Below are 22,095 nucleotides of genomic sequence, written 5' to 3'. Positions count from 1 at the left end.
GGTTACGGCTTTATTGCTTCCATTATAGCTCAAGTAAAGAATAATAGAATTGATAGCGCTCGCTTCCACACGAAAGCAGTGTCATCTCAGTTTGTATAAACGATGATTTCAGGTGCAAATGTAGCCGCACACAGACTCCTGCTGCTTCTGAAAACGCACACTCTGTCAAGACACACATTCGGAGAGACAATTCGTGCCCAGTCATCCAGAAATCACAAGGACACCTGTCGCATTATTTGTCCTGGTAGTTTGTCTTTGTTTGCGGACCAGCTCGTGATGCCCTTGGATAGTGATGACTCTTGTGTTTCTGTTTGTGTGTCTCTGTCTCCGACTCACACAGCAACACTTGGAGCCGTGGAAACTCTACGCAACGGTCGGGGTGCTGCTGGCTATCGACTTCCTGTCACTCATGATCTGGCAGATTGTGGATCCTCTGCACATTACTAAGGAGGTAGAGTACTAGAGACAGATGAGATCATTTGTGTGTCACCGCCCGTTTGCACAGACTGTGCAGCCACAGCCATCAGTCAGAAACGCAGTAATGAGACGCTCGGTCGCGACTGAAGAATTGTTCTTTCACTTGGATTCATCTTGACTCAAAGAGCACAGTTTGAACCAGGGATGAATATCATGTTTAAGCGCAGATGAGCAGTAGCACTGGAACACTGATATTTAGGACTTTTATATATTTGTCCCGGGAGGAGACGCAAATCCTTTGGGAGTTACACCAGGGAGGGCATCCGGTGTAAAAACCTGTCAAATCAAACAGGCTCAGCTACCTGCTGAATAAGGGAGCAGCCAAATGTAGCCGTTATATGTTGATCTGTGCTTGATGTCTGTTACAAGCACAGGTTACCCTGCGGCATCTCTATTGTGAGCAAGTTTATCCCTGCCTCTCTGTAGGATCGTATGTTTTAACCACCTTTATTCAAGAAGGACTAAAAACTTGGACCCATTTTATTCTTCATACTCTAAATGATGAGCAGCATGCCGTTTTGCTGTTTTGCATACACTTACTACAAAGTAAAGTATTGCTGCCGTTGCTGTGGTCTTGTACTACGTTCACATTATGCACAATAAATGTAGAAAATGGCCACGCAGGCCGGTGCGATTGATGCTAAGCCGCTGTTCAAGTGTTGTAAGAATCATAACTGTGCGCTTGTGATTGGGTCACCCATCATGCTTTGTTTCTTCATACCAATGGCTTCCATTAAATTGTAATAGTACTTTAAACACACCATTAGTATATTTTAAAAAATGGTTCTGTCTGTTTGAATCTTCAGGCTTGCTCATTTTCAGCTCTTACAGTTTAGAAAAAAAAAATCGTTTTCTGCCTGTAGTGAAGGGATATGGAGTATTTTTTCACTACAGAGTATACAGAGAAATAGATGTGGTGCCTGTAACATCATACAGTAGTTATTTTGAATCCTTGACACGAGCGTTATGACTCTGACTTAGAAACACTGCACTCTCACATAGCAGCTTTCTCTAAAGCAACCAAAGTTTGTATTTATTTGACTCTTAATGAATTTACAATTTTTTATGAAACAAAACTTGAAAACTGCGTGACCATAAGCTCAGCAGGAAAGTTTTTATTAATGTATAAACAAACGTAAATGTAACCAACATGGCAGAAAGGTCGTTTTTCCACAAATTTCTCCACATGCTGACTTCTTATCGAAACCACGGGAGGCTCCCCCTGCTGGTCATTTGTAAGACTGCGGGGTAACCAAATACCCATCTTTACTTTTTTTTAACCTTTTCAATCTACCTTTTAAACTTCTTTTTAATTCTTTTCAATAATAACACAGACAATAATTTCCAGAGAAGAAAAACCTCCCATTAAGGTGCTCTGTGTTACCTGCTGAGCACTACACAGCAGTCAGTCAGTCTGTGTTGAAGTTAGCAGCTAAAAACTGAGGGATATTCCTTAAAATATGTAGCTGACCAAAGTTAAAGTTCAACATAGAGAGGGAACGCTGGAAAACCTGCAGCATAAAGAGATGGCTACATATTCCTTTGCTGCTTTTTATCCCCTTAGTGTCCAAATTCAGTTAATGCTTCTATGTTTTGTGTTTTTTGATATCATAATGAGCCATTTTGATGTCACAGTGGGGAAAAATGAAACATTGCTGAACTCACTTTGAGCTCAGAAGACATTGATAATGGATGATGTGATACTTGCTTGTCCACACCAGCTTGAAGAGATATTAGTTGAAGGACAGTTTGGCTGTTTGCTTTGATTTGAAATCTATTAAAATGAAAGTCCAATAACTGGCATTTAAAAAAAAAAAATCTATATTCAAGTTTTACTTTATTTCCAAACTGAATAGTGGCATAACAAGCTTTCTGGTAACCAATTGAATTTCTTTTAGGTCTCTTTTTATTCTCTACTGACCTCTGAGAGAAATATCTGGCTCTTTGGCTGCTAAATGAGCTACTATATTCACTAGCTAGTTACTAACTGTGCACAGTGGGCTTTTGCAGCTTTCTTGCTAAAAACGGCTGCCTGCTGCAGCTGAAAACAATGCTTTGAGAGCTGCGGCGAGTAAAAACACTGGGGCAAAATACGCTGTAAAACAGAGAAACTGCAGTGTGTGTTTGTCACTGTGAGTCACCCCTTTCATAAAACGAAAACGCACGCAGGTAAATCACTGCTAACATGAAAATTCTGATTTGAAACCACTGCAATGATGGGAAAATTGCAAGTGCTCTCCTCTGCTTCTTTTTACCACTTCACAGTTTCTACTCCGCCAAATGATCTGCATTTCAAGAGGAAGAGATCATTTGGAAGATAAGACCAAAATTTATTGCGGAAACGTGAGCATGCAAATTAAAGTTATTTTGGTTAGACTCCAATGAGATGAAACATCACAGAGTAGAGCCACAGATGAAGGGAGGAGATTGGAGTGGATGAGAGCAGGGATGTTGAAACTGAGTAAGAGATGATTTTGTCTGTGTAGGAAAAAACGGAAGTGACCAAGACGAGCCGGAGCAGCAGGAATAGCTCGTATCCAGACAAACAGAGACAGAACGTTCTGTCTAAAACCTGCGCAAAGCCCTAAATTCTCATGTTAGTCCTCATTTGTGTCCTCACCACAGGGAACCTTTGACACGAGTTACAATGGGTTTTTGTAGTGTTGCCATAGAGTGTATATACAAATGGACAGCTCACCAGCTCTCATCCCAAAGTACAAAAGTAAAGCCAAAATATAACTGAAAAAGTTACCATCATTTTGCATTGGAGATGCCCAAAAGTCAGCACAGTAGCCCAACCGGCTTCTGGAATGTCCTTCATTGTCAAAGAGCTAGCTTCATGCTAACTGTTTTCTAGACAAATGTTATTAGCTTCAAGCTGTTTGTCTTCTGCACCTACATGCATAATAATACATTGTCCTTGATACCTTGTCTCCACCCACGGTTACAGCTGTGCAAACTCTGGTTGCAAATGAAGTCATTAGTGCAAGGTGGCAGCATCCTTCCCTCCACATTTTGCCTTCTTATTGTCATTGTTTGTGGGTGTTGCACCAAGCAGCAGCTTCTGTAGCCAAAAAGCAAAGCCAAGACAGTGATGCCAAAAATGGGAAAGCAGTCCCTCAAAGTGTCGCTTGAGACTGGCTCCAAGCAGCACGCAAAATGAGCCCTGTAGATTCTTATTGTTAAAGATTACTAAGACATGCGGACATATGATGGACATTTTGAGTGATAGGGGATGCTACTAGCCGGCAGTCTTCAACTCAGCTAATAATAGAGTCACAGACATGTTTTTAGTGTTGGCGCCATTTGAATATTTTTTTTATTTTAATGGCATCTAGCATGGTCACTCCTGGCTGCTCTGATAAACATGGCAAAGGGGAAAGCACCAACTTTGAGGCATTAAAATGCAGAGTTCACAAATCAGCGATCATGATCTCTAAATTCATCTTTCATATGCAGTCCGTGTCTTGCAGATTAGGAATTGTGTTTGTGCTGAGACAGGGTGGTGACCCACACAGCAAAAGCAAAATCTCTTTAGCCTCATTTAGTAGAAAATGAATGTCAGTGTTCAGGAATCGAGACACAGATGTTATTATTGTGTCTTCGGACAGTCTTCCATTTAAATTTTATGTCCTGAATACAGTCCAAATCGGATTAAGATGAGAACACCAGGATACTCAAATGCACGCAAACATACTCATTAAGCACTTTCGTCCTCAGTCGGGAGCAAGCAATTTACAAACCTGCACCACAGTGGATGTAATTACAGTCAAATCTTACATTTGATGGACTTTTAAAATGCTCATATTTCATATTTATTGGATGTCTGATATCCTTTTAATTCAGTGATCTACATCTGCCTGTCGGGAAGGCCCTATTTACCCGAGGGGATCGGTCGCAGAGGCTTATACTTACTGTGCAATTTTGCCCATGCTACTGTTTCATAGTTTCTTATTATCTCCCCCTCTCTGTCTTCTCGCTCCCTTTCCCTTTCTCACTCTCATCCTTCCATCCCTCCTTCCTTTTCCATTGTCTGCCGTGTGAGTAGAAGTTCACTAAGGAGGCCCCTAAAGAAGATTTGGATGTCCTGATTCAGCCCCTGCTGGAGCACTGCAGCTCAAAGAAGATGAACACGTGGCTCGGTATCTGTCCTCTCTTAACAATCTGTCTCCCTATTCTGCTTCACCCTCCTCTGGTTTTGAGTATCTTTGTGACACGCGGACATATGCGCACACAAGTCACTGCCGCTCACTCAGAATTTAACAGGTCTCATATCACAGCCCTCGTATCCCTCAGCCCCCGCCGCCCCTTACATTTGAGTCCTCTTTTCTCTCCTGCTTTACTCCCTCTTTGCTTTTTGTCGGCCCACGCAGTCCCTCTCTCTGTCTGTCTCGCTGCTATCTTTCTTAGTGTGGCAGCTCTTATGAAAGTATAATGGTGCTGAAATTCAAATAATGTGGGTCACAAACTGGGCCATTGCCCCATAGCATTTCCCTTCTCTGGGAAGAAAAGATGGTGCTTTAATATCAGGCGGTGTAAAGAAACAATGGACAGTCTGAATAAGTGTTGAATTTTACTCAGTCACCGATTCTCTTTTCTCTCCGACTCTGACTGGATTTCTTTGTATCCAGCATATTTTTCTCTTCAGTATCTATTGTATCAACATTTTTGACTTTACATCTGTGCAGTGTTTTTACCCCTCAAAGGCCACATTGAATTTATCACCAGCACTTGGTGTTAAGTCAGCATGAGCCCAAAATTTGTAAAACATCCATAAATATCTCAGTTATTTTGCATTAAATATACATTAAAATGTATTTGAGACACAAACTAAAATAAGGCCGGGGGACTAAAGGCCTTTGTCGATGTGTAGCTGGTGATTGATTGACTTCTGCAAGTCTCTTCATATGTTGACATCCCCAGAGAGTCCAAAGCTGTCTCACTCTCACACTGTTGTCACATTTCAACACACACTAGTGTCACTTTCCACCATAAACCGTACTGTGTCATGATACAATTTTACCAGGTGAGAAAGCCCAACTAATCGTTTAAAGTCCTCATAAGAAAACCCATGACTTTCACACAGCAGTATGAAGTTTAAGGCTTGTCTGGGACTTTTTTGTTTCATGATTTTAGGTCTCAGTCACACAGGTCTAGAGACCAGGAGGCAGGAAAACAAAAGACATTCAGTTTATTCGCCCAGCCTTCATGATTATACCAAATTCCATTAACTTCATCCAAATTGGAGTAGAATTATTCAGTCATTCAAAATGTGATTGACCAAGAAGAGGCTACCCTTGTACCTCAAGCTAGCTTGCATAGCTAAAAAAGAAAGATCTTACTGTGGTAGAAAAGGTCAAAAACGGCTCTTGTAGCTCCCACAATGCAACACAACCTTGCTTGCAAAAGCTAAATCTGAGATATCAGGGTCGCAGATTTGCCTCCAGAGGCATTACGCGGCTGTTTTTACAGGATATGTAATGCTTCCTGTTGCTAGTAAATTTGCTGAAACATATACAATTCATGGAGAGCTCACTTTAAAATTAATGGAAGCAGTCGTGTCACTATGACTGCATCCTGCAGTGGTATCTAATGGCATACAAGCAAAAGCAAAAACATTCAGGGAAACCAAATCCACAACTACAACTTATCACGTCAGCAGTGAAGACCTAAAGGGTGTGCCAAGCTCAGGGACTGTGATGGACACTGATCGATCTTACCCGGCGGGTGGATCTTTGTCTCCAAAATAGACGGACCAGATTTCAGACATTATTTGGATAAACTGGCCAAATATTCAGGATTTAAGCGGCTACTCTCTCGCCTGAAACAATATTAAAATTTAATGACATAATAGCAATCCATGGACAAAAATTACAACAGCCTCAAGGCCTTCTGTCTCTTATGTTGCTGCTGATCCGAATCAAGCCCATCAACAACCCCTCAGTTTTTCCTCCCGCCTCGGCATCCTGGAGACGTTCCACAGCATGTGCTCTTTTTTTTCTCTACCTGTCACATTTCAGCATCTCCTTAGCATCCACTTTGAGAAATATATACAAAATAGTCTTTGTGGCTTCAAAAGCCAAAACTCTTTACTGACAATTTTCTTGGCCTAAAAAAACACGACTAAGGTTTGAGGATGTTTTACCTTTACACACGTGTGTTAATGTTAGGTGGACAAATTTGTATTGCATTAATCATGAAAACTCCAAATGATTTTGTTTTAAACATTTTATTCATTAGTTTTCATTTGGTTCATATGTCAATAGCTTTCATTATTTTCTCCGTAGTTACTACCGGGTAAAGGGGATGTGTTATTCTTTACGTTTGTGCTTACAGCACTGGCAAAGGGACAAAACTTGTTGGTTTTATGGTAATGGCCTGTAAAAAGTGATTCATTTCAGACTTTCAATAAATGAATAAATAAAAGACATAAATAGGTAAACAACACAAAATGAAAATAAATAAGAAGAACAGCAGCTGCAAACTGCTAACTTAAGAATCGCCTAATAATAAAGAATCCATTTCCAAACACCATCTGAGTCTGAAAAGCAGCAAATGACACAGAGAAACTTCCATTTTTACACGAGTTTCACTTGATAACAGACTATCTCGCTGTGTCGCTTACACAATTTCAGGGCATTTTGATGTGAAATTGGTCTTTTGGAAATGAGGAGTTTTGCTTCCAATATCTCAGAATTTAGAGGGAACACAGTGTATATGTGACACTTTACAGGGCTATAACTATAATTCAGCATCAGACTGTCCTGACAGCGTGTGCGTGACACTTTCAGGTAGCCTGCTATTATTCCAAAGTATTTCATTTATGGAGAAGGGAAGTGTCCCAAGCAGGGGCGCAATTCCCAGGGGGGTTAGGGGGGTTATGACACCCCCAATAATCAGACCCAACCAATATCCCCCACCCCACCCCAATAAAATTATGAATTATCTTTCATAAATAGGCTGTTGATGTTCTTTACTCATTACGCCGATGGTCCCAAGCTGTCATGTTTCACATGTTTGCAGATAGTCTGTGATTTTGTTCATAATATGAATGTGTTCATCTGTTTTAGGTTTCTTCAGTCATGTAGTCCTTTATTTATTGAGTGCGTGACCGAACGAACACGCGTGAGATTATGTTCACCAGGAGAATCTTACACTCGAACCGAAATGAAGATTGACTCTCAGAAGCTAATGATCAAACTTATAGCCCCCATGACATCCCAGCAGTCCTACTGTTGGCCCTAACTGTCCCTCATAGTGTTGCATTTATTTAATGCACATGCACATATCCCAGAGTGCAGGGAGACACTAAAGAGTCATTTGGTGATGGCTATGTTCACCTTTGGTGTTATCAGCAGACCTTTTCCATTATAGTTTTCCTTTTAGTGCATTTACAGTATTTTAAGCTGTATAGCAACACCATCACACCCTGATTAACACCTAAAGCCTGCATTATGTTCTCTGTAATGATAATACTTTTATCTCTAACTGCTGCTCCTCTGCTGGCTTCCAGAAGCTAGCCAATGAGTAGCAATTGGGCTTTTAGGGAGGAGCTAAAACTGCTTGTTACAGCTCTTCAGCTGAAGAGCTGCATAGCAGGCAGTATGAATATAAATAATTTTTGGGTGTGTGATTCAGGAAAAGCTGCTGAGTCTTAACATAAAAATGGAAATCAGCATCATATTTAATATTAATATTTTATATATTATATAAATATTTGCACTTTAAACAACTGCCTGCGTTGCATAACGCGGCTGCTCATCTGTACTCACCTCCATCGCCTCACTGTTCTCTCTCTTCCTCTCTTTTCCTTTAGGTGTGGTTTACGGCTACAAGGGTCTGCTGCTGCTGCTGGGCATTTTTCTGGCATACGAGACCAAGTCTGTCTCCACAGAAAAAATCAATGACCATCGGGCCGTGGGGATGGCTATTTACAACGTTGCTGTGAGTCCGTAAAGAAACAGCTCCATCATGCCTAAGCCCATTTCTGGGTGCGGCGGTTTAAATTTTTACAGCTGTCTTGCTTTTGTAGGATGTGGAATAACAAAGTGGCAATAAGTATGGTTTTTATTACTCCGTAGCACAAAATGCCCGCAGTATATCAGCGGGGAGTTAATCAATGCCAGTGGTCCATGATTACTTTGGAGCTGAGATTTTTTTTTCCTTCCAGAAGTTACCTTCCTGCTCGTTCAGCCAGGTAGCTTGGCCAGCTCTCGAGAGGCAATACGTTACAGGTTCTGGTCGTTTATAAAAGTTAATGTCATAGGTAATTTAAAGGAACTCGGCATAACTTGTGATCAGCGATACGTACATCCCTTAAGTAAACTGCAGGCATCACTCTTTAGCATGCAGGATGTGCTTGTACTGTGGCGTGAAAGCTAATATTATTCAAAGCAGTGACAGCATACACAAGATCACAATTATATTACGCTAGCTTCTGCAAAAAAACAAGTGAGAAGGGCCCGCTGACTTACAGGGAGGCAGGGGAGGTAGACAGGCTTGTTCCAGACAGAGGAAGAACCGAGGGATGACATAAGATAAATAAGGATTATTATGAATGGTCCTGGAATAAGAATACAGCACTGAAAATTAGCATGATTGGTCCATATTATGCTTCTATTAGTTGCCCATACATGACTACAATGCTTTGTGTGCACCTACAGTTGGGAGTAAATCTTTAATTCAAATTTTAGAGTCAATTTAGATCCAACAAGGAAGTTAATATTCATCTTGATCTGGGATTTATATATATGTATATATATATATATATATATATATATATAAATGTATGTATGTTTTTCTCTTAAATTCAGAGCCCCTATTGCATTTCTATCCAAATCATTCTGCTGCCAGCTCCAGGTGCTGCCTCATCGTACCTGCGCTGCTATGATACTCTTATTTCAAGTCTTGTTTGCAAAGTGCAAACTCAAAGACATTTCACGGTGAAGTAAATGTTAAATGAAATCAAAAGAATACAAAACAGACTGTTACTGCACAGCACTCAGATGTAAGCCAACCTTATCAGAGTGCTGCAGTTCAGCTTTAGTGCTGGGCATGTACTGCGTGTTGCACAGTGCGGGTAATGCAAAGTGTATCTCTGAGACCACATGCACAGTATGGAGTTATCCCGTCCCATGGCAGCAATAGGTTTAAAAATGCACCCATTTGGGCACTAAAGAATGGCAGTAAAAGCAGCCGTCAGTCATAAACATTTTTCAGCGGCTGTTAATAGCAAGCGAATCATCTTAAACGCAGGCACCTAGGATGCACTTCACACTGGAATAGCAGCCATTATGTTTACCGTAGCCACTTTAGACAAATTCTTGCTGCCATTTCCTGACACTCTTGACACAGACTAACTTTGGAATTGATGTAAAATGTCTGCAGGAGAAAAAATAAAAGTTGTTTCTGTTGCTTTAACTGCCAGCAGAGTTTTTTTTTCTGTTTTGATCAAGAGAAGGCAAAATTTTTTTAGGTTGCTGTTTTTAACTGACATTTTCCTGCACTGGCCCGAATCCCCATTAATATATGAATAAGAAAGCTCCCTAATGAGCAGCTGCACATTTATCATCTTATACTCTGTGGATATATAATTAATAAATGGACAGATCTCGCCTCATTTATCGAGGAGAAGATTTATCATCCATCCATCATTTATGGTTGTTTATGATGTCATTAAATGCAGCTTTGCGTGACCATTTCGTCCCATGACTCCACAATGTGAGTCACGTCTAATGTTGCTATTTTATCTTATAATATTCACATTTCAGTTTTATGACGATGTCAATAGTTAATGGCGTCTGCGAAGGGACCTCCTTCCTCTTTGCTAAGTTGTGAGCTCCAGGCCCTGATGAGATGACAATGTGGAGATTGTCAGCATGCTGTTGCCACTTCAGTCATGACTTTTTAATGCTGTTTTCACACGGGAGCCCTCCCCGGAATGATAAACAGATGCCTGATGCTTTTACGGATGTGATTTTCCTCCCCTCTCATCCTGTCGCTCTCCAACTCTGCTTTATTCTCCACCTCCTGTCCTCCAACCCTACCTCCCTTCTTTCTTTTTACATTTAATCTCGCTCTCCCCTTTGTTCTCACTTCTTTCTCTCTCTCTGTCTTCCTGCAGGTGTTGTGCCTGATCACAGCTCCGGTGACTATGATCCTGTCTTCACAGCAGGACGCCTCCTTTGCCTTTGCTTCTCTAGCTATCGTCTTCTCTGCCTACATCACACTGGTGGTGCTCTTTGTACCCAAGGTGCTCCTGCTCATGATTGACACCTTTTAAGATCCGCTGACATTCATAGTGAAGTGAAACTGAAGGTCAAACATTTCAAATACAGCATCTTTAGGAATGAGCTGCAGCCTGTAGCGCACGACAACCGCGATCACATTATTCACTCTGACAGCTTTTTTGTTTCCCAACTGCATAAACACGCTTTGATGTTTGAGTGTAACGCAACATTGGACCGGCTCAAATCATATCTGTCTTACCGTTTCAACATTAAGGTAATAATCTGCGAAATTTCTTGCTGGGAGCTTTTACATTTGTAGCTGCTGTAAACATTTGGAGTAGGAAAAAAAAAATCTTCCGCAACAAACAAAGTGAGACGTGTTACACGTCTGGCAGTGCCGTGGGTTTTTTGGGTTGTTATGAACAGAAGAAGAGCCGCGCGGTGCACATGCTGCAGACAGAAGGAAGAGTGTCGCTTACAGAAATTCAAATTTCATTAACAGGAAATCACAATATCGTTTCCACCCTTTGATTATCAGGATATTTGTGGGAGCTCACTGCTGTGCAGAGACGGCGCAGCAGCGAGTGCTGAACTTGTCACTAAAGTAAAATAAAAGTCTTCAGTGATGAATAATATTTTTAAGCCTTTAGAGAAATGTGAGTGATTTGGCTGAGAGGGCTGCAAATATTAAAGATGTTTTATTAGGGGCTCTGAATAGATGCATTATTCATTGGGCGCAGGGTAGCCAGTCTCAGTCCTGATTTTCTTCTTTATTGAATTCCTGTCTCTGCGACGGTCCAGATGCGGCGTCTCATCACCCGCGGCGAGTGGCAGTCGGAGCAGCAGGACACCCTGAAGACCGGCTCGTCCACCAACAACAACGACGAGGAAAAGTCCAGGCAGCTGGAGAGGGAGAACAGGGAGCTGCAAAAGATCATCCAGGAGGTGAGGACGCATTAAACAGATGCACATATTATTATTATTATTATTATTAAATGTGCACATCATACGATACAGATTCCAGTTTAACCTGGAGTTCACCCGTGAAGGCGATAGATATACTACACGCTCGTAAAAAATCATTGTACAGATATCTTATGTAATTCATTTATTATGTATGTTTATGTGGCATGCTGAGTACTGAGAGTGCTGCATGTGTGAACATAGATATGCTGCACGATGTTCCCATGCAGTGCAAACGTGATGACCTCATTGCCTAATATGTGCATAGAAATGCTCTTAACCTGCACGGTAATTAGATGCATGTGGAAAATTCCTTTTAAGTGTACTTGTGTGTTAGTGTGTCGGAATCATTATAAATCAATAAACACATGTTTGCTCACTAATCATAGACAATAGAAATGATGGATATAAACACTGTGATGGTGCCGTTTCACTCTAACGTTAGTAAATGAAATCCTGCTATGAAGCATTTTCACCATCGCAGTCTGCACACTCATTGGCTGACAGCTCATTAGCCAATGAGCTTACCTCGGATAATCTTTGTTTTTAATTATATTAATGACTAAGGTAACTTAGCATGTTATTGAGTATAAAACTAGTGCCTAAGACCCTTAAAGGCTAGACGCTCTCTCTAATTGGAAAACTTGGCACTTTTTGTTGGGTTCACTTTTCAGACCTGGAAGCTCTGTCCATCATTAAAACGCTCTTTGTCCTGCCGCGATTCTCTTTGTATGGAAACACATTTACCTCGGGGCTGAACAGCAAAGAGTGAAGCTGTTTTCTTGGAGAAGCCTGTCGGCTAAAGCAAAACAATCTGAGGATTTTCAGCCAGAGAAACTGAAAAATAAAAACAAAACAAAAACAGTGTCAGAGGCCAAAAAAAGAAGAGTTTTGATAATGGTTCAAGTTAAAGGGGTAAAACTCTGAAGCTCCGTCTGCATTGACTGAGGAGGTGAGTGTTGCGTTCCCAGAGACACAGACTGTGGCTCATCTGATCTTTCAGTCTAAAACTCAATTATTAGAAACCACAGCTGTCACAGAGCGAGTGAGGACATCCAGCAAAGACTGAAGTTTCTTTCGTTTTTTTAATGGCTGTGATTTTAAACCCTAATGAGAACAAATAAAGTCACCTGAAACCTTAAAACTACAGTAATAACAGTATTATGTAACTTTTAGTGAAAGGTTGTCTGTCGCTTTGTTTTAAAAGTAATCAAAAACCTGCATCTCTTCACTTATTAAATTCATGTTTGATTTAATTCTTTATTGTTATTTTTATTTCAGTTTCGAAAACTTTAATTATGGTGATAAAATTATTATTGTTGTTGCTTAATTTAAAGATATGTTTTTACTTTTTCTTGCACAGCTGGTCTTTGGTCGTTCTCTAAATGTGATCATGCTGCACAGAGTGAACCATTTACTGTCCCAGTGAGGATGTTAGCTTATGTGAAATACCTTTTCAGGAATCTGTGCATTTTCCTGGTAGTTCTGACAATTTCAGAAACAAAGATGTAAATGAAAAAGAAGAAACAACTAGTTAAACATTATGATAATTTTATTGTTGCTGTGGTGATTTTCCTGCTGTTTCCCTCAACCTTTTTTGGGATAATCAAACATTCCTGTATGCTGGGAAAATCCTGCCAATGGAGACGGGAGTTTCAGTTATTGTGTTTGTTTTGCTGTCATCACTGTTAATAACAGCGAAATAACCGTTTTGTTTTCATGTTATTTCTGGCTCACCTTTCTTTATAAGTAACAATTAATTTCATTATGGCCTGTATTTGTATAGCGCTTTACTAGTCCCTAAGGACCCCAAAGCACTTTACACAACCAGTCATCCACACATTCACACACTGGTGATGGCAGCTACATTGTAGCCACAGCCACCCTGGGGCGCACTGACAGAGGCGAGGCTGCCGGACCTCTGCTGATTACTGTAGTGACAGTGTATTCCAGCTTTCTATATTTAACATTATTAGATCTGCGGTGGCTCACTGGGTTGTGTTATGTGGCTTTCTGCCATCTCCTTGTAGATATTTGGGGAAGTTTCAGAGAATATTTTAGAGGAAGTAGCACAAGTTCCCTGCAGGTTTCTATGAATTATATAAAACACTTGTGTTTAAGGTTAAATGTGCTTTTTTAACCTGCAAGGGGAAATTTCTACGTTAAAGCAGCAACAGTTGTTTAAAAAAAGTGCCTGAGTGTGACATTTTACTAACAGCACTAATAATAAAAAAATATGAGCAGTGATATAAACAGCATAAAAAGTCAAATTTTAAATCCTGGAATGATCAGGAGGCTAATTTGCTATGTTCTTCGGGGATCGCCGTCCAGGGACACTTGCTGGGTGAGCTAATCAACATGCATATTCATCCACACATGCTGGTTTGTTTACCTAAGAGTCATAATAGCCCTGAACCTGTAATAACATCTTCTGATATCTTGTTTTGTCACCCAAACGGTCCCAAAGATATTTCATTCACATAAATCACACAAGCTGAGGAGCTGAAACCCACAAATGTATTTCACTAGGAACATTTCTGAAGCAGTTAATCAGATATCAGAGTTGCTTTTTCACTGTGATTTATTTTTAATCAGTTTAATTATTATTTTTAAAATTTACTTATTAACCTATAGAGACAGAGTGCAGTTATGACCCGTCCACACAGGAGGGAAAAAATGAATGTCTCTCTCTGACTTTGTGTTGTGTGAAGGTGACTCCTTGTCAGATCCATTTGCAAGCAAAAAATGGAAAATGACTAAAAGCTGCTGTGTGGTGGAATCCACTGCCAGCAGATTGAGGGACCCGGAAATGTGATTTTTTTTATGAACTTTGTAATTGGAAAAAGTTTCAGGAGCACAAAGTGAGATGTCGGCAGAAAGAAAGGGGTTGTTTATAATCCTGACACTCAGGATGTGAGGGGTTTATCAAAAAGTAATGTGAATAAATTACTAATTTACTTCCTGAAGAAAGTAATTTGTTACTCTTCTTGTTACATTACTTTTGAATTTCTCTGCATCATTGCCCAACTTACATTTTCACATAATTATTAGTTAACAGTATAAAATTGCAGCCACTGACACTACAAAAACCCTCTGACAAAGACAAACAGCCAGCGCAGAGTTTTCATTGGACATCAACTCATAGTTACTTTTCTGAACACCAGATAGATTTTAAATCAGATTCTCTAAAGTCCTGCACAGTATGGAAAAACACTTCTCCTGTCCCTGCGGCGAAATCACATCATCACGCCAACCCTGGCTAATTCAATGCTGGCTAATTTAAACTGACAGTGTAAAAATGATGTGTTTACTTTAATGCTTTCTGCCACAGAACAGCGACTTCAATGATCCTGAAACAAATGGATCAGCATTAGCTGACTAACATTCTTCATTGGTTTCACCATCAGGTGCAGCAGGTCATTGTCTAAAAGTCAAAAAGTTTTATTTTATTATTTTATTTTCACATTTTGTTCTACATCATAAATACTTTAGTAAATACCCCGCTTGTGAATTTTGAAACCTTTGTATATCTCAGAGAAAGTGTTCATTAATAATCAACTAAATAAGAATACAGAAGTTATTGGGAAATTCTGCATCATCATAAATGTCAAGTTATGTGACCTGGTGCAAGACCTACTGATCGCATATACACTTCAACAAACTGACATCATGGAAAAATCCCCCAGTTTTTGTCAAAGGAACCCAGGCAGTTTTAACTTCATGGCTGGCCACCAGAAAAGTGTTGTAATTTGTTTGTGCTTTTCTTCTTCTGAGAGTTGATATAAAAATCTGTGACATGCTTGTGCTGCAGTTATACAGAGTGTCAGTCACGGGCTGATGCTTCGGCCCCCGGGGCTGTGTGCCGATCACATGACAAATATCTGCTCTAGATCATCGTAGGAAAGCTTCAGTTTGTAACTGCAGACTCTGGTTGTGTTTTCAGAAAGAAGAGAGGGTTTCGGCGCTCCGCAATCAGCTGGCTGAACGACAGGCTCTACGTAACCGCCGCCGACCCTCCACGGGCCAGAATCAGAACCACAATGCCCCGCCTCCTTCTTCTCAGCCAGATCCCAAGTCCCTGCTCCCTCCGCCCGGCTATCCCAACCCAACCACGGACAATCATTCCCTCCCACCTTCCTTCTCCAACTCCTCCAACCTCTATCCAGCAGACAGCAAGATGAGCCGCAACCACTGTCACAACAGCCAGATCCCGCTGCTGTATAAATAGGTGAAACACGGGAGGGTTCGGGTGGGGGAGGCGCACACGAGGGACACAGAACAGCACGAGACACTGTGAGTTTCACTTGTTTGGGCAACGAGCACAGCGGAGTAGTGACACTGTTTTAAAACACGGCGTGGAAGCTGAAATGAGTACACAGGAGTGCTTTATACTCGGGGAGAGTCACACAGGTAACACCCATCCTCTAAGTTTTGATCTCACTGTGTTCAACCCAGAAACACGGCGCACGCGGTGGCTCGACGTGGCGACAAGCACATCTAAGACTAGCAGCACACGATGTCTTTTTCAAAGATCAAGTGAACAATAGTCTCTTAATCATTCCGCTCCCTCATTCGTTATCTGGTTTCGTTGTGGAGACGCAGTGTCGAGGATCTTCAAAGGATGTGTTTGTGTCTTTGCTATATCGTCTCCACATTTTGTCTCTCGAGTTCATTAACTAGACAGACATGCGGTAGTGATTTATATTGGTCTGTAATATTTGATTGTTTTGTCATAGAGTTGTTGTTCTATTCTCTGTTAAGCTTTCAGGAGAGTTGTGAAAACTGATATTTGCAAAGGGACAAAGCAATGTACAGTTTTGACTTTTTTTTTTTCCCCTCTAGTGTTTCCTCTAAAAGCAGCCGAGAAGCTCAGAAGCGAAAATGTGCATTATTAAACAGCCATAATTTAAAACGGCCAGGGAGCTAAGCATGCATGGATGTCTGTTGTCAGGACTGTGTGTTCAAGTACAAAACTGCATTTTAATAAGCTAGTTCCTTATTAGACCCATGTTGAAGAAGACAATGATCAAAGTTACTGATGAATGAGGACAGTTTTGATAGCTTTGGGGTTTGAAATCATATTTTACAATGTATTTTTTGAAGTTTGTGTTTATTTAGCAGTACAGTACAGTAGGTGACATCAAGTCAAGTCACATCAAGCCTGCATCTAACGTATCCCTCAGATATTGTCATCTACAGTCCTTCGGGGTCGTCCTCTTGTGCACCTCTGGATCTTATCCAGCACTGCTGCTGACCCTACTTTCAAATCACCATTTGGGGCCCTTAGCTTCAGTGGGGCCAAACACCAGTTATCAGTGGAAATACACTCCGTGTGCAGTTCTGGCAGTCCAGGAGGTCAGGAGTGCAACCAGGATGTTCACGAGGAGTGAAATTTTCCGAACGTTTAAAAGGTTAAACGCAGTAAATCTTTCGTTCTGTCATCGTTTAAGCACATAAATGATTAAAGACCGTGACATCGCCTCCTGAGGGTCAGTTGTTTTTCTTGGCATTTCAAGGGTTAAACATTGTAAATTTGTCACTCAGCCAGATTTAGCTCCTTGGAAATCCATCGTCAGCCCCAAAATAAATGGTGAAGCATTAGTGTTCTGATACATGGAAGTGCATATATGAGGTTGAATGGTCCTTGGACAGAGAATGGAAGTGTTCCAGATGTGCACAAGGAGACTGCATTGAATGGGATATCAGACAAATTTAAGTCAAGTTTGATTTTTATCTGTGGAGTCCTGGAAATATTTGATATGAGTAATCACCATCACTTACCATGATGACCAAGGCCCAGCTGTCTATTCTGGCTGCCTAATTTCACGGGGGTACAGTTATCCGTCAAACACATTCATATACAGTCTACAAAACTGGAGCCATCCAAATTCCAACATACTTAATAGAAGCACAGTCTGTACTTTCTGCCTTTTGTAAATCTAAACCACTTTATGTTTCGACAGCAGTGAAACGTTGAGGGCTTCTGTGATGGCTATTACTGTAGATATGCAGAGAAAGCACAATTTTTTTATACCTGTAAATCTGTTACCCGTCATACTTGTAAACTTAGTTTTTTGTGTCGTATGTATACGTACATGAATTTTTTCCTTTTTCCCACAGACGATTGGGAATTAAGCGAATTTATTTTCTTCATCTTTTGCCTTCAGCTAAGTGGTGAAAGCATCCATGAAGGACTTAAAGTAATGTGACATAGTGTATTTATTCGGCAGTTAATGCGGATGTACTATTTCATTCATGAGCTATTTCCAGATTTTATAAAGCAATGACGCCTGAATGACGCTGTTAGCAGGTAACACAACACTTTGTCAAATATTTTTAAATATCTGTAAATCACAGTGTGCACTTTAAACCGAACAAACGATTCCGCTCTGTGTCGCTGTTACTCGGTTTAGCTCAGGGTTTGGGGGAGGACCGTCAAAGTCAACTTAAATGAATGAAATAGGCCATATTTATTAACTGTGCAGTACCTTGATCACTTGATAGTGTAGTATATGAATGCAGAAATTACTTCGGAAATGTTCTATTATCTTGCACATATATAAGAATATAAATGGATTTGGGGATATTTGTATTCACTATATCTAAGATATTAAATGTTAATATATTTCAGAGTATGTGTATGCAGATATATGGGTACCATAAATAAAATATTTGTTTTTTCACTGGGTATTTCTCGTGTTTTAATTGATACGTTTTAAAATAAGTGGACATATTATATAGATTGTTTTCTGTGCATGTTCCAAAGGCACAGCACATGTTTGCTCATGTTTGCACTATCCACTAGATGTCACCAGTTATTTGTTGTTTTTCTGATTTGCTCGGGCTGTTTTGACCAATTCATCTATGTCCAAGTGAAACTTGATATTTGTCTCTAGGTCAGCTCTGCAGGACTCAAAAAACCAAATAAACCCAGAAGAAAAGCTCATTAAACAAAAGCTAGAAGCACAATTTGACACGATGACCAACTGTAAAGCCCAGTGGGAACCTCATTACCGAGACAATGAGTGGATGTTTGGCTTGCATATGAAACAAAAGTAGACAAACTGCTCCCAAGTGCGTCCGTTATTTGTGTGATGTGTGTTTATAGATGATGACAGTCTGACAAACCCAGCTGTGCCACAGTCCCATGATCCCTCATCTCGCACAGCTTCCTGTTCCGTCTTTTTTCAGCTGACTGAAAGCAAGGTATGTGGTAATGCACAGGGAAAGGGTTGGTGTCGAGAACGAGAGAGGCTTTAGAGTGTGTGTGGGGGTGGGTGGCTGCCATTGGGGAAAACCCACTCTGAGCTGAGGCTTCTGTGGGCCTCCACCTGACACAGCACTCGGCAAGAGGCAGAAAAAAAGCAGGAAATTCCCCTCCACTTGTGTGATCCAACAAAGGAAGTATTTGCTGGCTGTGGAGGAATTTCATAGCAGCTTTTGCCAACTACAGTGTGTGTGTGTGTGTGTGTGTGTGTGTGTGTGTGTGTGTGTGTGTGTGTGTGTGTGTGTGTGTGGGCTGCAGCGCCGGCTGGACAGACTTCTAACTATTACAGGAGACCATTCTCTGTAGTTTTCTGCATTTTTATTCTTTTCACAACTTATATAAATACCTTTAAAGCCCCGGTCCCAGTGATTTAAATACAAATAAATACAAATAAATACATACAAGCTATGACAGCACCTCTGTATCTGAACTCTTGAGCCAAAGAGCCTTGTCATCATCTGATACAGCAGAGGAAATCTAGCCTAATACAATCTCAGGTCAGTATAAATAATATGTCAAAAGTGCCTAAAGTAGAAACAATGTTGCAAACTGTTACAGTTTATATAGTTTAAAAAAAAATCAGCCTAGCGTTTTCAGCTGGGAATTTCATCTCCATTGAGATTTCAATATTTAAACATCACCATGTGGATGAAATAAAAAAACTATACGTTCACATAGTTTTTAAGCTCCATGCAGCTTTTCTGCTCAAAGCAGAGAGTCATTTCAAAGTGCAAACACGCCAAAGAAGGTCCTTCCTTCGTCAGTCTCCAGCTCTGATAGCTGGTTGGTTTCTGTCCACAGCGTGTCTCCTTCGTTCAGCTGAAACACAGCACCCAGGTAAATGGCGTTGTACCAGCCGTGGTCTGAGAAGCTATCCTGAATGGTGTCTTGGCATGCCGACCTCAGGGCGCTCATCAGAGTGGAGGGGCTTCCCACAGACTCTGAGTAGCGCGAGATCCTGTGGCTGAGAATTGTGAGGCTTTTTTCCTCATCTTCATTGTCGTCGCTATTCCCACAGATCACCCTGAAGGATGCCTGGCTGTAGACGAAGTACAGGCCAGTGTGTGGAATGATGATTTTGTTGGCCTCCAACTTGAAGCCGCCCTGAGCGAACGCCTGGCCTTGACCATTCCTCCACTCCAGATGACCTTTTGAGTCGCTGCCTGCAAGTAAAGATCAGAAACGTTACAGCCTTGAAATACCGGAGTGTGAATTACTGACAGGTTTGTTATTTGGAGAGCAGAATGAAGTATTGACTGAAGCTAATGAATGACTTATGGGACTTCCTTATAGTGCTCTTGGTTTCCAAAAAGAAGAGAGCTACCAATACCACAGAGGGAGAAGAAAAACCCAGAAAAGCTCCTTTGAAGGCTGAGATTATGAGCCTATTGTTTGCTGAGGACCAAATCAAGGTAAGCGGTGACTCACCTTCTAGGTGGATGGCTGCCTTGGCTTTGCTGCTGATCCATTTTAGCGTGGAGTGGGGCTCTGAAGGAAGGAAGAAAAATGTGAGCTTGTCTCAAATAATCCACAAAGACTCAAATGTAGCTCTCAAAACCTCTCATAAGCACCCATGTGTATAATCACCTGGTTTTTCGCCAGTGTTCTTCGCCTTTAGTGCTTCTGGCTGTCCTACTTGTGTCTGCATGGAGGAAAAAAGAATCATTAGATACATATATAGACACACACAGGTTTTGAAAGACTTTTCATCATACTCGAAAAGATGAGATGCTCCTTACCATCCTTTCTGGCCTTGTATTCCAGTACCAGGCAAACAGCAGGACACCTGCTAAACAAAGAGCCACGACGACGAGGACGGCGCACACCTTCCATATCCACTCTGCAGGTGATTTCTTCTCAACTAAAACTACAGTCTTCGCCTCAGGACCAGCCTCGACATCAACTGGTGTGGTTGTGTATGCAACCATGCTGTGCACAAAGCCTCTTCCGTCTGATCTTTAAAGAAATCCAGAAACCGAACAGTTGTCTGTGTCTTCTGTGCTGACACTTCTCTCTTTGAGTGTGCTGTTTGTGTTAAGAGTGAACTTCTGCTGGAGAGTCTGTAGTATTTATGCAGCTGCAGGGGAAACTCCAGTGATGTCACCGTGTAAGTGGAGACAGCGCAGCAGCAACAGCGGTGGCAGCAGCGCAACCGGGGTCATGGAGAAAGGAGAGTGAGAGGGAAGGAAAAGTCACAGAACATTTAGTGGAGTGTCACCGCAGGAGTTATGGTTTCAGGATGGGAAAGTGGTTGATGGCGACTTTTGGTTTTCTAAAAAAATTATATACACAGATATTCAGGCACACACACGATGCGAGACAGACACAGAGTTGCACCACACTGTGTCTGAGGTTAACTCGTACAGCTCACCAACATTTTGAGGTCAGAAAAGGGACATTATAAATAAACAACCCCCACCCCACCGTGACTCGTATAAATCATTAGTAAAGTCTTCACAGTACACTGACATAATAGCTTATCTCCAAATCAAATCTACACATTTTTCTCTGGCATGTAGTGCAGTTCTAGTAACTAGAGTGTTTTTGTTGCTCAGAGACGTCTAGCTTGCCTTTACCGTGTATTTCACAGAAGTATTATTTTGCTCAAAGCTCTTTTGAGAAACAGGGAGCCTTTCACTCAAAAAAAGTACATTCATGTTGTTGTATTCTTTTTACCCATAGACTGTATATAAAAGATGGCCACAACTACCACAAGGTCTCGTTTTTGCCATGTAGGTTTTTGTCAAGCCATAAGTGGCCATTATTTGCCCAGAGGGCGGTGCGCTAACATCCGAGTTTAAACTAAACCGCTTGCTTACTAAACTACCTGGGAGTCTCTAGTGGCCATTAGAGAAACTACAGTTTTGCAGACATCCTCTTTTGGAGTCATTTTTGTGCCACAGAAGTTGCATGTTATTCTTGCTGTACCAAAAAACATGCACAAAAGCCACGAGTGTGTAGAGGACACGGTCTGTCTACACACGATACAAGGCTTGTTCTTGTGTGACAGGACGTAAACACTGAACCATTCTTGCCCAGCTGATGCTAGCTGACTACATCTGTTTTGGTTGTTGGATGCAGAAAGTACATAATTGCTACTTAAAAATGCCAATTAAAAAGGTTTAATTGGCATTTTGAGCACCTTGCAGCAAAAATGTT

The 22,095-nt window shown here is 41.1% G+C and overlaps 2 protein-coding genes across 3 annotated transcripts in view; one reads left to right on the top strand and one right to left on the bottom strand.

Annotated features, from left to right (window-relative positions):
• Positions 1–18,352, top strand: part of gabbr1a (gamma-aminobutyric acid (GABA) B receptor, 1a) — a 125,273-nt gene extending 106,921 nt beyond the window's left edge. For both annotated transcript variants that reach the window (XM_084944414.1, XM_084944415.1), the window contains 6 exons: positions 341–451; positions 4,526–4,619; positions 8,294–8,421; positions 10,601–10,729; positions 11,508–11,651; positions 15,613–18,352. In XM_084944414.1, coding sequence (XP_084800540.1) covers positions 341–451; positions 4,526–4,619; positions 8,294–8,421; positions 10,601–10,729; positions 11,508–11,651; positions 15,613–15,897 — 891 coding nt within the window. In that variant the 3' untranslated portion in view covers positions 15,898–18,352. The remainder of the gene's footprint in view (positions 1–340; positions 452–4,525; positions 4,620–8,293; positions 8,422–10,600; positions 10,730–11,507; positions 11,652–15,612) is intronic.
• Positions 18,353–19,254: 902 nt separating this feature from the next.
• On the bottom strand, positions 19,255–20,975 carry tnfb (tumor necrosis factor b (TNF superfamily, member 2)). The gene is made up of 4 exons (XM_084944734.1): positions 20,676–20,975; positions 20,524–20,578; positions 20,365–20,424; positions 19,255–20,099 (listed from the first exon to the last, which is right to left on the bottom strand). Exons 1-4 carry the CDS (start codon positions 20,862–20,864, stop codon positions 19,660–19,662), a joined length of 744 nt encoding a protein of 247 aa, XP_084800860.1. The 5' UTR covers positions 20,865–20,975; the 3' UTR covers positions 19,255–19,659.
• Between the last annotated feature and the right edge of the window lie 1,120 nt (positions 20,976–22,095).

Source organism: Perissodus microlepis, chromosome 11, assembly GCF_051167445.1.
Source record: "Perissodus microlepis isolate ML-2025 ecotype Zambia chromosome 11, ASM5116744v1, whole genome shotgun sequence".
NCBI lineage: Eukaryota > Metazoa > Chordata > Actinopteri > Cichliformes > Cichlidae > Perissodus > Perissodus microlepis.
This window is presented reverse-complemented; position numbering and strand designations above follow the sequence as displayed.